Source organism: Rhinopithecus bieti, unplaced genomic scaffold (genome assembly GCF_001698545.2).
Source record: "Rhinopithecus bieti isolate Rb0 unplaced genomic scaffold, ASM169854v2 scaffold_10612, whole genome shotgun sequence".
Lineage (NCBI taxonomy): Eukaryota > Metazoa > Chordata > Mammalia > Primates > Cercopithecidae > Rhinopithecus > Rhinopithecus bieti.
Genome location: NW_016806990.1, coordinates 2,573,449 through 2,588,442, shown reverse-complemented (window position 1 = coordinate 2,588,442; position 14,994 = coordinate 2,573,449). Strand labels below are relative to the sequence as shown.

The 14,994-nt window shown below is 39.1% G+C and overlaps 1 protein-coding gene across 2 annotated transcripts in view; it reads left to right on the top strand.

Annotated features, from left to right (window-relative positions):
• Positions 1–13,569, top strand: part of EEF1E1 (eukaryotic translation elongation factor 1 epsilon 1) — a 25,592-nt gene extending 12,023 nt beyond the window's left edge. Inside the window, exons 3-4 of one of the 2 annotated variants that reach the window (XM_017879622.1) lie at positions 2,638–2,733; positions 13,218–13,569. In XM_017879622.1, the coding sequence (XP_017735111.1) occupies positions 2,638–2,733; positions 13,218–13,358 (237 nt within the window). In that variant the 3' untranslated portion in view covers positions 13,359–13,569. Of the gene's footprint in view, positions 1–2,637; positions 2,734–7,956; positions 8,449–13,217 lie in introns of those variants that run through there. The other variant, XM_017879623.1, reaches the window with a different exon arrangement.
• The last annotated feature ends 1,425 nt before the right edge of the window (positions 13,570–14,994 follow it).

The window sequence follows — 14,994 nt, the reverse complement described above, 5'->3', positions numbered from 1 at the left end:
AAGGGGGGTCTTTATCTCTAAAACATGGGTATAGATTCTGTTTTGGAAAAAATAAACAAAACTGTTATTGTTTCAGGTCTTCTTGAAATTAAATGAAGATGTATTTATTTTATTTGAAATTTAATTAAGATATTTAATTTCTTATACTTTCTCAAAGTTGATTTCTCTGAAGATATTTGGAGAGAAATCATATTCATTCAACAGATTACCATAAAATTTAAGTGGTAGTCCCTAATAGACCAATACATTCTACCCTTTCCACTGAAATTTTATTTTGATTCTTCCATGCCTTCCATTTGTGTCTATATTCCTTTATGTTCTCATCTGTACCACCTTTAGGGTCCATATTCATATACTGTTTTGGAAATGACTGTCTTTAAATGAAAATCATAAGAGAAAATGTGTTTACTCTTTATTAAGTGGAAGTAGATTATCATAAAAGTCTTCATCTGCATTATCTTCATGTTGAGCATGTATCATGTTCACTTTGTTTGCAAATTCAAAGAGATTAAATTAAATTCTGCAAACATTTTTTTTTTTTTTTTTGAGACGGAATCTTGTTCTGTCGCCCGGGCTGGAGTGCAGTGGCCGGATCTCAGCTCACTGCAAGCTCCGCCTCCTGGGTTTACGCCATTCTCCTGCCTCAGCCTCCCGAGTAGCTGGGACTACAGGCGCCCGTCACCTCGCCCGGCTAGTTTTTTGTATTTTTTAGTAGAGACGGGGTTTCACAGTGTTAGCCAGGATGGTCTCGATCTCCTGACCTCGTGATCCGCCCGTCTCGGCCTCCCAAAGTGCTGGGATTACAGGCTTGAGCCACCGTGCCCGGCCAAACATTTTTTATTGATTGCTGAACCACTATATTCCAGACACTTTGGGATGTTGCTATGGTCTGAATGTTTGACTCCCCCTCCCCAAATTTACTAACCCCCAAAGTGGTGGAGTTAGGAGGTGGGGTCTTTGGGGGTGATTAGGTCCTGGAGGCAGAGCGTTCATGAATGGAATTATTGCCCTTAAAAAAAGGCCTGGGAGAGACCTCACCCCTTCCACCAAGTGAAAAGACAGCTGCCTGTGAACCAGGAAGCAAGCCCTTACCAGACACTGCATCTGCCATCACCTTCATCTTAGACTTCCAGCCCTCAGAACTGTGAGGAATAAATCTCTCTTGTTTACAAGCCACCCAGTCTATGTATTCTATTACAGTTGCCCAAGTGGACTAAGACAGATGTGATTTGAGAATTGGAACAAAATGCCCTCTCTATAGTTTAAGGAATTCTTCTGGAATAAATGCTGTTGATCACTGGACAGTGTTTTATATCTAGTCTTTAGAGGAGCCTCAAAGAATATCTAATAATAGTTCATATAACTTATTTACAAAATCTTCCTCTGAAGGTTTTATGAATCTGTTGTTTCACTTAATTGACTGTAATTCAATGTAAATTCCAGTTCTGCTAAATTTAAGTGTTAATTTTAAGAGAAGCCAACATTTTCCAGCTCAGGAAATTGACGTATTCATGCTGGTCTGCCAGACAATACTAACCTCTAACAAAAGTAAAACTAGATAAATTGGACTATGGCAAAATTAAACATTTCTGGACATAATCAAAGGAGACAACAGAGTGAAAAGGCAACCCACAGAGTAGGAGAAAATATTTGTAAATCGTATGTGTGATAAGGGGTTAATATTCAGAATATGTAAAGAACTCCTACAGCTCAGCAACAAAAAACCCAATATCCTGATTCCAAAAGTGGCAAAGGACTTTAGTATACATTTAGCCAAAGAAGATACATCAGTGGCCAGCAAGCATATGAAAAGATGCTGGAATCACTAATCATTAGGGAAATGTAGATCACGTTTACAATGGGATATCATCTCACACCCATTAGGATGGCTACTACCAAAACAAATCCCACATGGTTTTGAAGAGATGTTTGTACGCTCCTGTTCACAGCAGCATTACTAGCCAACGTGGAAACAACCATGTCTATTGACACAGGAATCGATAAAATGTGGTCTATACATACAGTGGAATATTATGCAGCCCTAAAAAAGAAGGAAATTCTGACATGTGCTGCATGCTACATGGAGGAACTTTATATTCAGTGAAACAAGCCAGTCACAAAAGTACATATATTTTGTGATTGCTGTTATATGAGGTATCTAAAGTAGTCACATTCATAGAAACAAGGTAGAATGGTGGTTGCCAGGACCTAGAGGCAAGGGAAAATGGGTGAATTATTGTTTCATAGATACAGGGTTTCTTAGAATTCTCTAAAGAGATTGAAATTGTTGGGGAATTTTTTATATTTTAATGGAAAAAATAAGTGTAGCTACTGAGCATGAGTAACAAACTGTTTCTAAAACAAAAGCTAGACTTTAAAATGATCATAGATGGCACTTTGAATATCATTTTCTAATGTTTTCTTGTTTCTTTAAGACTAGTAATGTTTAGCCTATTTTTTTAAAATAAGGTAACTGGCGTATGATTTGTGGTTTTGAATGAATATTAAAGAGTAAATTTATTAAATGGCGATATTTTGTTTTCTAGTAGCCTAAATCTTTTAAGTTGTTATATGGTAATTAACTTTATTATTACTGTTTTTTACATTAATATTTATTTGTTTTTTTCTTTTTTCTAGGATCTTAATTCATATCTTGAAGATAAAGTCTACCTTACAGGGTATAACTTTACCTTAGCAGATATCCTATTGTACTATGGACTTCATCGCTTTATAGTGAGTATTTGAATAGTTACTGGCTTTTTCTCTGTAGTGTTCAGAATGATTTTAAAACTTTGTCTTGAATTTAAATCAGATTTGCATTTTAGCTTATCAAATAAAATGAAAGGAATTACTGTATACAAGGTGCCTATGTAAAAACTCCTTTCACATATCCAGTTAACACAGTTGCTTCCTTTTCTTTGACCTTGATTTTCTTCCTATGTTTCTGCTCTTCTTCAACAGTGACTTCTCCAGCCATGCTTTAGGTTTTGTCGTCATCCCCTGGGCCCCATATTCCTACCATTCCACCTCTAGATCTTAATTTCAGGACCCGTATCTTCTGTGTAACCACTTGTGATGGTTAATACTGAGTGTCAACTTGATTGTATTGAAGATGCAAAGTATTAATCCTGGGTGTGTCTGTGAGGGTGTTGCCAAAGGAGATTAACACTTGAGTCAGTGGGCTGGGGAAGGGAGAACCAACCTTAATCTGGATGGGCACCATCTCATCAGCTGCCAGCGGACGTAAAGCAGGCAGAAAAACATGAAAAGGTTAGACTGCCTTAGCCTTCCAGCCTACACCTTTCTCCCGTGCTGGATGCTTTCTGCTCTCAAACGTCAGACTCCCAAGTTCTTCAGTTTTGGAACTCAGACTGGCTCTCCTTGCTCCTCAGCCTGAAGATGGCCTATTGTGGGACCTTGTGATTGTGTGAGTTAATACTTACTAAACTCCTTTATTTATGTATTTATATATTCCATTAATTCTGTCCCTCTAGAGAACCCTGACTAATACACGGCTTATCTTAGCTCTTTTAATCTCCTAGTGTCTAATTTCTATCAGATGTAATTTGACTCCTCTTTTCCAAATCTGTATACTTTCTTCCCCACCCAACCTAGACCCCCTTTTGTGTAACTTCAGCTACATCCTCTTAGTATCTTCAGCTCCTTTGCTTTACCGTACAGTCACCACCTTTTCCCTGTAAGTTCCCGGCTCTTGGCCAGTCCAAATAAATGTCTTCATTCTTACATCCAAGATCCAAGCTGAGTTCAACTGGAGAAATTACAACACTGTAGATTACTGCCACTAAAAATGTTTACTATCCAGTTGCAGCTGGGCTCTCATACTGGATCATCTCCTTTTTTTTTTTTTCTCCCAGGGATACTTCCAAACCTTTACTTCTTTCCTTAAGCCCCTTCCTTCTCCCTCCTCCTTTATCGTTAGTCCTTATCACCAAGCTTTCCTCCATCATTAGACTAGAAAAATGGAGGCCATTCATCTGAATCCCTTCATTTTCCAGCCTGCCTGATTGTGCATCCTTGTCTATCTTGTCTCCTTTTCCTGGTCTCAGCCTTGCCTTTTTCCTAGGCCAGTCCATTTGTATTAGTCCATTTTCATGCTGCTGATAAAGACATACCTGAGACTGGGTAATATATACAGAAAAAAGGGTTTAACGGACTTATAGTTCCACATGGCTGGGGAAGCCTCACAATCATGACGGAAAGCAAGGAAGAGCAAGTCACGTCTTACATGGATGGCAGTAGGCAGAGGGGGCTGGTACAGGGGAACTCCCACTTATAAAGCCATCAGATCTCCTGAGACTTACTATCACAAGAACAGCACAGGGAAGACCTGCCCCATGACACAGTTACCTCCCACCAGGTTCCTCCCGTGACATGTGGGAACTGTGGAAGTTACATTTCAAAATGAGATTTGGGTGGGTACACAGCCAAACCATATCACCATTCATCGGACCTCTTACCTCAGTCTCCTCTCCACCTCCTGTCCCCTTTCTGGATCTTTGCTCCAGATTGTATTTCCTTTCTTTTTATTTCAGTCTTGCCTACTACCTACATGGTCAGTCTCTTTATTTTAAATTTGTTCGTGAACAATGACATAATATTCAGTATGTTCTTGGCACTGTTCTTCATGCTGTATAAATGTTGACTCATTTAGTCCTAATAACAGCCATATAGGGTAGGCACTAATATGATCAGCCCCATTTTACAGATGAGATAGCTGAGGCATAGAGAGGTCAAATGTTTTGAGATTACCTAAGTAAGTGGTGGAACAAGGTCCAGAAACCAGACACTTTGGCCCCAGAGTGTGTGCTTTCTTACACCCATCTCTCTGCCTAAAAGCTTGACTCAACTCCCCATCACCCCAACCCTATCTTCCCCCTGTGGAAAAAAACAAACTCATGCATTTTTGTGCATTGGGCACCTCAGGCATCCAGTCAGTCAGATCCTGATTTCCAGCTCCTGAATGCCTCTCACATCCTCTGATCCCAGTGACATTGCCCAAGTTCCAGTATTTAGAATCTTTTGTTCATCTAAAGAGGATGGACTGTAAGACATGAGATTGGTGACCCCTGAAGCAGTCTTTCTCATGACCGTGTCTTTTTCTTTCTCAAAATAATTAACTCGGCTGGGCGCAGTAGCTCACCCTAGCTACTTTGGAAGGCCAAGGCGGGTGGATCACCTGAGGTCAGGAGTTTGAAACCAGCCTGGCCAACATGGCGAAACCCCATCTCTACTGAAAATACAAAAATTAGCCGGGCATGGTGGCTCACGTCTGTCATCCCAGCACTTTGGGAGGCTAAGGCAAGTGGATCACCTGAGGTGAGGAGTTCGAGACCAGCATGGTCAACATGGTGAAACCCCGTCTCTACTAAAACTACAAAAATCAGCCAGGCATGGTGGCATGTGCCTGAAATCCCAGCTATTCCAGAGGCTGAGGCAGGACAATTGCTTGAACCCAGGAGGCAGAGGTTGCAGTGAGCCCAGATTGCACCATTGCACTCCAGCCTGGGCGACAGAGTGAAACTCTGTCTCAAAAAAAAAAAAAAGCCAGGCGTAGGGGCAGGGCAGGCACCTATAATCCCAGCTACTCGGGAGGCTGAGGCAGGAGAATCACTTGAATCCGGGAGGCAGAGGTTGCAGTGAGCTGAGATCGCCCCACTGCACTCCAGCCTGGGCAACAAGAGTGAAGTTCTGCCTCAATTCGTCTGACTCCTACCTCCCTTGCTATCCTCCGCCTGTCATTCTCTCAGCCACAACATGTGCCCCAGAGCCTGCTGGCTGCTGTGCTCTTTCTACCCAGCGTCCTTGCGTTGCTCTTCTCTTTTGCTCCCTGGTCCCAGCCCTTCCTTTCCTCCCTACTTCATTTGCATTTTCCAAGTATCTCTCGGTTCCCACTCATTCCTCTACTGAATCCCTCTCAGGCCCCTAAACTGTATTGAGGTGCTCCTTCCTGTGTGTGTGTTTGTACCTCATATACATGTTAGGTCTAGCTTGTTTCACTCTTACTGTAATTCTTTGAAAATCTCTCTCTCTAAATTATAAGCTGCTTGACTCAATGATTGTAGCGACACATACTTGTAACACCATTATCTGAGGTAATTCCTGGCACGTGTATGTAGTCGCCCCTCCATAAACACTAAATAAAATTTTAAACGTATTTCTCTATGCTTTTCAAGGAGTTTCCTATATACTTTCTCATTGTGCCTCATCACTAAGAAGGAAATAGGTACCAGTGTTATTAGCCTCCTTTTACAGAGAAGGAAACTGATGCTTAGGAAACTTGAGGTTTAAAGGCACAGCGCTCAGTTTTTGGAAGGGCCAAACTAGATCTTTTGACTGAAGTGTCTTAATGTGTGGGGAAGCTCTTTGTGTTATAAACTATAAAATACCGTAATAATTGAGGCCTGCGCAGGCCCCAACCTGTTCATGGTTTGGGGCTGCTATCTGCCTCATAAAGCAAAGTGGAGGGTTTGTCTTTTGGAAAAACAAAGTCGTTTTCTCCTCTGAAAAAGCCTCCTACATAGTTGGCTTTGCCATTTGCCAAGAATAAGAGGGCACAGATTGAGGCCTCATGAGTCTGGGGTTTCAGTTGAGGTTGAAGAGAGAAAACAGGGATTGTAACCAGAAAATTCAGAATGGAATGCAGTTTCCTCCAGAACTCCTGGACTTCATGACAGTCGTAGAAGTGGATTCCTTTTAGTTTCCCCTCACCCCACAAACATACCGTAATAATGCGTAATACAGTTGTTAGTCCCCTACTCAAGCTATAATCCCTCGGTTTGAATTTACCTGACTTTATTGTGAATTGTTCCTCAAAGATCCCTCCGTGATTATGTTAAATTCTACAACATTATTTAAATGACTTAGAATGATCCTTCATTTAGTGTAAGACTATTATGAGTTTTAAATGCTTTATTGAGAGCCCACTGTGTATGCCCACTATTTTATACTTGGGAGGGAGACAACAGAAGTGTAAAACTATTTTCAGGGGCATATTAATCTTATTGAAGAAATTAGACTGTTTTACACGAAAGCAATTAATGAAGTAAAGAAAATGGAATCCAGTGCTAATCTCTGGTCAGAATATTATGTTATTAATGAACGAGGCAGATGAGTAGAATATAGAATCATAAAATTGTCAGAAAAATATCTGAAGGTTTGGATGGCCTTGGCTGTCTAAGGGAATTTTCATTGTTTTGGAAAGCTTATGATAAGTTTGATTACACATATTCTTTATAAATAGGGTGACCACATGATTTCTCATCCAAAACACTTGACTGTGAAAGAAGGCCTATTAATAATTACATTGGGACAACAGGAGTGAAATAGAATGAATGTTCCCCATACTTACAAAGAATATAATTCAATTTACACAAAATAAGGGACCGGAGAGGATGTGTCTGATTTCTGTTCATCCCCTCTTGACTTTTAGCACAGTGCCTTGCACAGCTGAATACTTACTGAGATTAGCAATATTAAGTCTGGGCATGATGGCTCATGCCTGTAATCCCAGTACTTTGGGAGGCTGAGGCAGGTAGATTGCTTGAGCCCAGGAGTTCATGACCAGCCTGGGCAACACGGCAAAACCCGTCTCTATTAAAAAAAAAGAAAAAAATTAACCAGGCATGGTATCTCTGCGCCTGTAGTCCCAGCTAGTTGGGGGAACGAGGTGGGAGGATCATCTGAGCCCAGGGAGGTCGAGGCCACAGTGAGTCATGATTGCACCATTGCATTCCAGCCTGGGCAACAGAGAGACCCTGTCTTAAAAAAATAAATAAAACAATATTTAACAACTGGTACCCATTTATAGTTCCTATTTCAGATTTTTTATCTTTGTAGTGAAAGTGTAGTATAATTTAAGTAATGTTAGTTAAATGTGGAGAAAGTTTACTGGAGTTGAAATACATTGATTACTAGCTTCCTTTTATTCCATTCTAGGTTCAATATATTTTAGTAGCTTTTGGAATTTAAAATGATGATGAGGAACAACTTACCTCATTTCAAAACGAAAAAACCTCCAAGGTAAAGAGGATTTGCTGCTAAGGTATCTAAGCATCTCTCTCCTGGTGGCAGCCTGCACACAGTCTTTGAACTTGGGAGAGTCTATACCAGATTTTAGTAAGACTGTGCTGCTGTGAGCATGGCTACCCAACAGGGCTCCAAGAACAATTTCTATCTGAAAACCACAATAACAAACTTGTTGGCTTTTTAAAAAATATATATTTAAATGTGACATATGTTTTGACATTTAACTTTTTAAGCTTTATATTAGGAAAAATGTCATCAGTCATCCTGTGTGATGACAGCCAGCAGGCTAGTGAATGTCTCTTCAGACCCACAAGATCTGGCTTGCTGTGGCATCGGGCTGTCATTAAGAAGGAGAGTATTTTTGTAACCCCAGCAGTTTGGGAGACCGAGGCGGGCAGATCATGAGGTCAGGAGATCGAGACCATCCTGGCTAACATGGTGAAACCCCGTCTCTACTAAAAAATACAAAAAATTAGCTGGGCGCAGTGGCAGGCACCTGTAGTCCCAGCTACTCAGGAGGCTGAGGCAGGAGAATGGCGTGAACCCGGGAGTCAGAGCTTGCAGTGAGCTGAGAATGCGCCACTGCACTCCAGCCTGGGCGACAGAGCAAGACTCCGTCTAAAAAAAGAAAAAAAAAAAAAACAAGAAGGAGAGTATTTCTCCATCTAATTGAAAAAAAAAAAAAAAAAGATGATACTGAAGTGCAACTCATAATCCAAGTGTGTAATTACATTTTCCTCTCCTCTAGTTTATGCAGGTTTTGCAGTAGGGAAAGGAAATACTCTGCAAAGGAGGGAACTTCTCTGGAATTCCTTTGCCAGCAGAATGAACAAGGTCACAATCCTATAGTGCAAAATATTCATAGCACTATCTGCAAAGTTATTTAATTACGAGCCTGAGTGCACTGGAGGGCACTTGGTTTTTAGGCAGGTTAGAAGTGTTTCATTCAGTACTGCATGTTAAAGTTAGGGTTACTTTAACAATATTTAGCACTCTCTATGTGTTAACCTTTTCTATTTTGGAATGTATGTCCTCTTCATATATACTGACTAGGATGTGATGATTAAAGATATCCTTATCTTTTTCAAAGTGAAATTGAATAGATTAATATGTAAATCACTGTTGACCATCCTTTTGGGTTCCTGTCGTGAGTCAAAGTATCTCTCCCACTCTAGTCCAAGTGCAGGCAAAGTAATCAGACAAATAAACACCTTCTCAAGGAGCAGGCCTCACAGACTAAAACCTACACAATGGCAGAATTGCACTGTGGTGTTAAATGGCATTCCTGTTAAGTTGGGTACAAATACATGCAGATGTGGAATAAATGATTTCTAGGTGTTAAATTAAGGTAGGGTAGGTGTGAGGTGCAGGTTGACCACCTGCTGATATTTACCAGGTCTTTGTGCTTTGTTTGCTTTGGCAGTATTACTTATTTTTGGCCTCATGCATTCCTTCATTTGTTTGTTCACGTTATTCAGTACGGAATATGTAATCAGCACAGTGTACAAAACAGCAGTCAAGCAACCTTCGAGTCATCAGATAATCCCACTGTATTTTGTTTCATTGTGAGCCCAATTTTAGTCATGGCTGAGTTATTCTGAGATTTGGTCTATCTTAACTCCATTTGAGGAATATTATGTTGCCTTTCCTTTGTTATACTGCCTGTTAGTGCGGCTGTTTGTTATAACACCAGTGACTCACTGCTTTCTTAAAGTGATTTCACTAGTAGATAGTCATCCCTGTGAACAGACTGTTACTCAAGATTATTAAAATCCTTTGTAATATTATGTGTTTCTTGACTGTAAGATTGTTATCAACTGAAATACTTTTGTTCTGAAGTTTGGAGCACCATTGGAGGCATGTGGTTCTTTTATAAGGAAAGGAAAAATAAAAGAAATAACTGCAAAATAGTCCAGGAGCCCTGGCCCTAAAGAATGTCCCAAAGGCGGCAGCGTGGTGCCAGTTGGAAAGGTAACAAAGCAGCGTGTCACCCTGATCTGGAACGGGTCACTTAAAGTGTTTCTCACATGACTTCATGGAAAATTAGTGATTCAGAATATTATCTGCTTGGCTTTAAAGTTCAAAGTCATGATAGAGTGCCAATATAAATTAAAAGGAATTATTAGGCAGAAAGAGCCAAGCACCGCTATAGACACACTGGCATGCAGACCGACATGAAGCAGGAAATGGTAACTAGAACAATTGCATTATTTCCTGTTGTAAGAAAGGAGAAAGAACTTTAGCTAGAAAGGGATGGTGGAAAACCAGTGTTGTAAGTGAAGTAGTCCAGGGGATCCCATCAGAAATGTTTTTAAAATCTGTAAATTTGGTGAGGGGGAAATCTGTTCATTTCTTTGTTTACAGGAAGTTTATTTAGGGAATGTCTTCCAAAAAAGTAGCAGAGTTAAGAAGTCAAGGTCATTCATAATTATCTCAGACTCAAAGGGACAAGTTCCAAAGTTTAAACTGTAAAAAGAGGTGAAAGTGGTAACCGTAACCTCATCCTTTTTGAAAAACTCTGTGAGTTTCTGGCAAAAGTTTCCTGAGGGAAAATGAATAAATGTGCAGTCTCTAAAATAGATCATCTAAAAATATTGTGAAATGGATCATCTAGCTAAAAATTATTGGAGTAGGGGACTGGGTACGATGGCTCACGCCTATAACCCAGGCACTTTGGGAGACCGAGGCTGGTGGATCACTTGAGGCCAGGAGTTCAAGACCAGCCTGGCCAACATGACGAAACCACGTCTCTACTAAAAATACAAAAAATTGGCCGGGCGTGGTGGTATGTGCCTGTAGTCCCAGCTACTCGGGAGGCTGAGGCAGGAGAATCACTTGAACCCAGGAAGTAGAGGTTGCAGTGAGCCCAGATCACGCCATTGCACTCCAGCCTGGGCAACAGAGTAAGACTCCGTCTCAAAAAAAAAAAAAAATCATTGGAATAAATTAGGAATTGTTAGAAGCTTTAGGAGCTCTTGGAAGAAAAACTATTTTGTACTGTGGGTCTGTTGATAATCCTGACACTAGAGACTCCAAATGTAAAATGTTTAAGTTGGAGAATATTTTGCTGTGTTCTGTATGTTGTTACTGTTTTAAATAACAGACCTGTGAGCAACATATACTAGTCCTCTGTGACAGCAGATGCTGTTCTGAAATACAAATATCACAGGTAACATTGCCCTTTTTACCTAGTTTAAAATCTGTGTGAACAACTTGAACATAAACAAGCATTAGTACTCTGTTGTTTGGAAGCGCTTTACCAAATAGCTGAGTGGAGAATTCCCTGAAATGAAAGAGCTGTGAAAGGACTAAAATGATAAGAAAGAGGTCAGATTGGAATCATCATATATTTCAGCAGCTAACATGAAATCAAGTTGGAGTAGAACTTATTATTACATCTGTTTGCTTTAACTGTCAGCAAAGAGATTTGTCGAAGTTGATTTTGAATTTTATTCATTCATTCATTCATTTTTGGTAAGAAAGCTCCCATTTCTTGTTAGATTTGCAGCTGTGTTTATTACTGGTTGAGCTTTTAATAAATCGTACATTTTCTTTTGAAGTCCTTGGTGAAGTTTACATATGGTAAAGATTTAGAAAGAGAACAAAATGCTCTTTTACAAAATATTTTCAAAATATTTTGAAATATAGACTGATGCTCAGTTTAGTCCACACATGATTAAGTGCTGCCTATGAACACACACCTGACAGGGAGATGCTCGTTTCCGTTTGAATCTACCAGTTAGCCTAATGTAATTCTTTACATGTGAAACCATGAATTTTCTTAATAAACATTAAACTTTTACGTTAAAAAAGACATTCTTGACCAGTTTTCTTGACTGATGTGTTCTTTATCTCTGTGCCATGGACTGACTGTGTTATAGATGAGACAGTTATAGTAACATCTTTCTAAGTAGACACAACCTACACACCTTAAACAGATGAATATGTTTTATGATGTGCTAGAGCAGCTTGTGTGTGGGACTTCAGTATGTATCACTAAAATCCAGAACTCACATTTTTATGAAACAGAAGCAGTGAAGATTCTCCCTGCTAACAACTTAAGTAAACTGAGCCAACAAATATGAGTCCAAGTAAACATTTAATGAGAAAATACTGCCTACTTTTTGTTAATCTCCTTTTGTATTCTGTAATAATGATTGCATGTAGAGTGAGTTGTCCTTCACCTTTGGTGATCTGGTAACTTAGCAGAATGTTTGCCTGTAGAACAAGTATGTGCTACATTCTGAAAAGCAAAGGACATTCATCTCACTAAAAATGTCTCCCAACAAGCAGGCTGCTAGTGGGTTTGTACCGCTTGCAGGGTGACTGAGTTATTTCTTTCTGCAAACACTCCTGTCAGTGTTATAGAGACTTGCACTATCTGTTTAGTAAATGTGACTTAGGAGAAGGAACTACACTACCCATTCATGGGTCATGACTACAAGTCACTGCCCTGCTGGTTTTCTCTTTACCTGATAACTCTCAATAATTCCAAAATTTATCTTAGAGAAAAGTCTTTGAGTCACCTACTTCGGAATTTGAGCCCAGTGAAATGATAAGCACCTGCAGTTTGTATCACATCTCTCTCTAACCAAATCTCTGAGCATTCTTATAGCTTGATAGCAAATTGGGTGAACTGCTGCATTCACTAAAAGATTGAGTTCAGCTTTATTGCAAACAGAATTATGAAGGTCTGTTCTCATGCATTTACTCAGCCTCCTTCATCTGAGTCACACGCCACTAGCAATAGCCCTCCCTTATATTAAGCAATATTCACTTGAAATGGATCATTTCCTTTTTTTAGGTTTACTAAAGAATACTAGAGAAAGAACTATATCTTAATCTATCTTCCTTTCCAATGAAGTAAAAAACAAATTCTTTGACCTCCAAACCCTCAGTTAATGTAAATTTTGCATTTGTTGAAAACTTGATATTTCCCAGAAAGCACATCTGGTTTTGAACTGAACATAGCATTGAACATGAAGAACTTTTACAAGTCAGTGTTCACTGGGCTGAAACTTTTACTCCTATCTGAATATGTTGACTTTTGAGAACTCGTGGGGGATTGATGTTGTTTTGTTTTTCAACTTCTATCTCCTACTTAAGTGATATTAATAGTTGTGCTTATGTAACATCTGTGTTGTGTGTGTATGTTTTTAATCTCTACTTAGGTTGACCTGACAGTTCAAGAAAAGGAGAAATACCTTAATGTGTCTCGCTGGTTTTGTCACATTCAGCATTATCCAGGCATCAGGCAACATCTGTCTAGTGTTGTCTTCATCAAGAACAGGCTATATACTAATTCCCACTAGAAGCTGTCCATGCCATACAGAAGATCTTAAGAAATTGTTTTGAAATGTGAATATATGTTACTCTGTTGCCACTATGGTACTAATGTATAATTAATACTACAGTCATTCATTATTTGTTGAAGTTGATAAGAATTTGAAGTGTATACTGTGTCTGAATGTTTTATTTGTTTCTTTAGTTGAAGTTTTGCGGTAATTTTTATGTCAAATTCCAATGCTCTTTTATAACAAGTTAGATCAATGTTATAAGATTAACCTTTCTTTTTAATAGATTGACATTGTATGGTCAACAATAAGGTTGCAAATCGAGGGCGTTAATCTTAAGAAAAATTGTGTGGTCCTTTTCAATGGTATGACAATGTTGGCTTATTTATTAATCTCTCTTTCATTATTCTCATATTCTAAAATTCATTTTCCCCTTATGGATATTTATGGTAGTTTGTTAAGAACTGTGATAAATTGTGCCAAGGAAACAGGGAAGACAGATGGATTTGTTCTAAATATTTATGTGAGCTAGTAAATGTGGTTGAAAAAATATTTCTTGGTTGTTTCTTTCTTTCTGTAGTCAGTGTTCATTGGGGTGAAACTAACTACTGAGCTGCCCTACGGGAAACTGGAGGAAGATACATTCTTCCAGTTCCTCTTGAGTTAATGATTCTTTTTTGTTGTTAGGCTTATTGTAATATGCAGTGGTCAAAAAGAGATGGGAAATTCTTCCTCCTGGAAGGAGGAAAATAAATATAAAAACAGAGATGGGAAAGTCTTACTGTCCCACTAATTTTGGATTTTTAATTACTAGATTTTTTTCTAAACTGAAAGCCAACTCTCATGGAAAGAACTGCTGTTAAAGTGCTGTGTGAAGAACAGAGGCACTTCATTAAAAGATCTGTATATTTTATAACTCTTGCTGGTTGAATAGATAATAGTTATTGTAGAGCTAAAGACCTTATCTTTACCAATAATGAGAAAAATGGGGTCTTTGGGGGGCTTTCCCGTTTAATGCCACCTAATGTTTTCATGTTGATGCTGAGTCTGACCAGTGGACCCGTCAAAGTTCTAGCAGAAAGAGCAGATACTTGGGAAATATAGAGCACTCAGGTTGAGTCCTGTTTTTATCACTTAGTAGCTGTATGACTTTAAACAAAGCAGTTAATCATGTTTTCTTAATCTCCAAAAATAAAAAGATAATGCTAAATTAGGAGGATTAATGTAGACAACATGAAGAAAAAAGCCTAATACATAGCTCTTGGCCATCAGTAAGGTTAGTTTCCTTTCTCTTCTCCAGGCAAATCATAATTTTGTTGTTTATAACAAAATGAGGATTGTAACAGGCCCCTATTTTTGCCTCTCAAGTTACTGAGTCAGGAGGCTTAACAGGCCAGGTGTGTGAACACCAGCACACCTCATTTTACTGCATCGTCAACACATTGAAGGTTTGTGGCAACCCTGCTTCGAGTGAGTCTGTTAGCACCATTTTTTTCCATCAGCTTGTGCTTGCTTCATGTCTCTGTGTCACATTTTGGTAATTCTCATGTCATTTTGAATTTTTTTCATTACTATATCTGTTAGTGATCTGTGTCCCGTGACCTTTTTTACTATTGTTATTATTTTTGGGGTGCCACAAACCATGCCCATATAA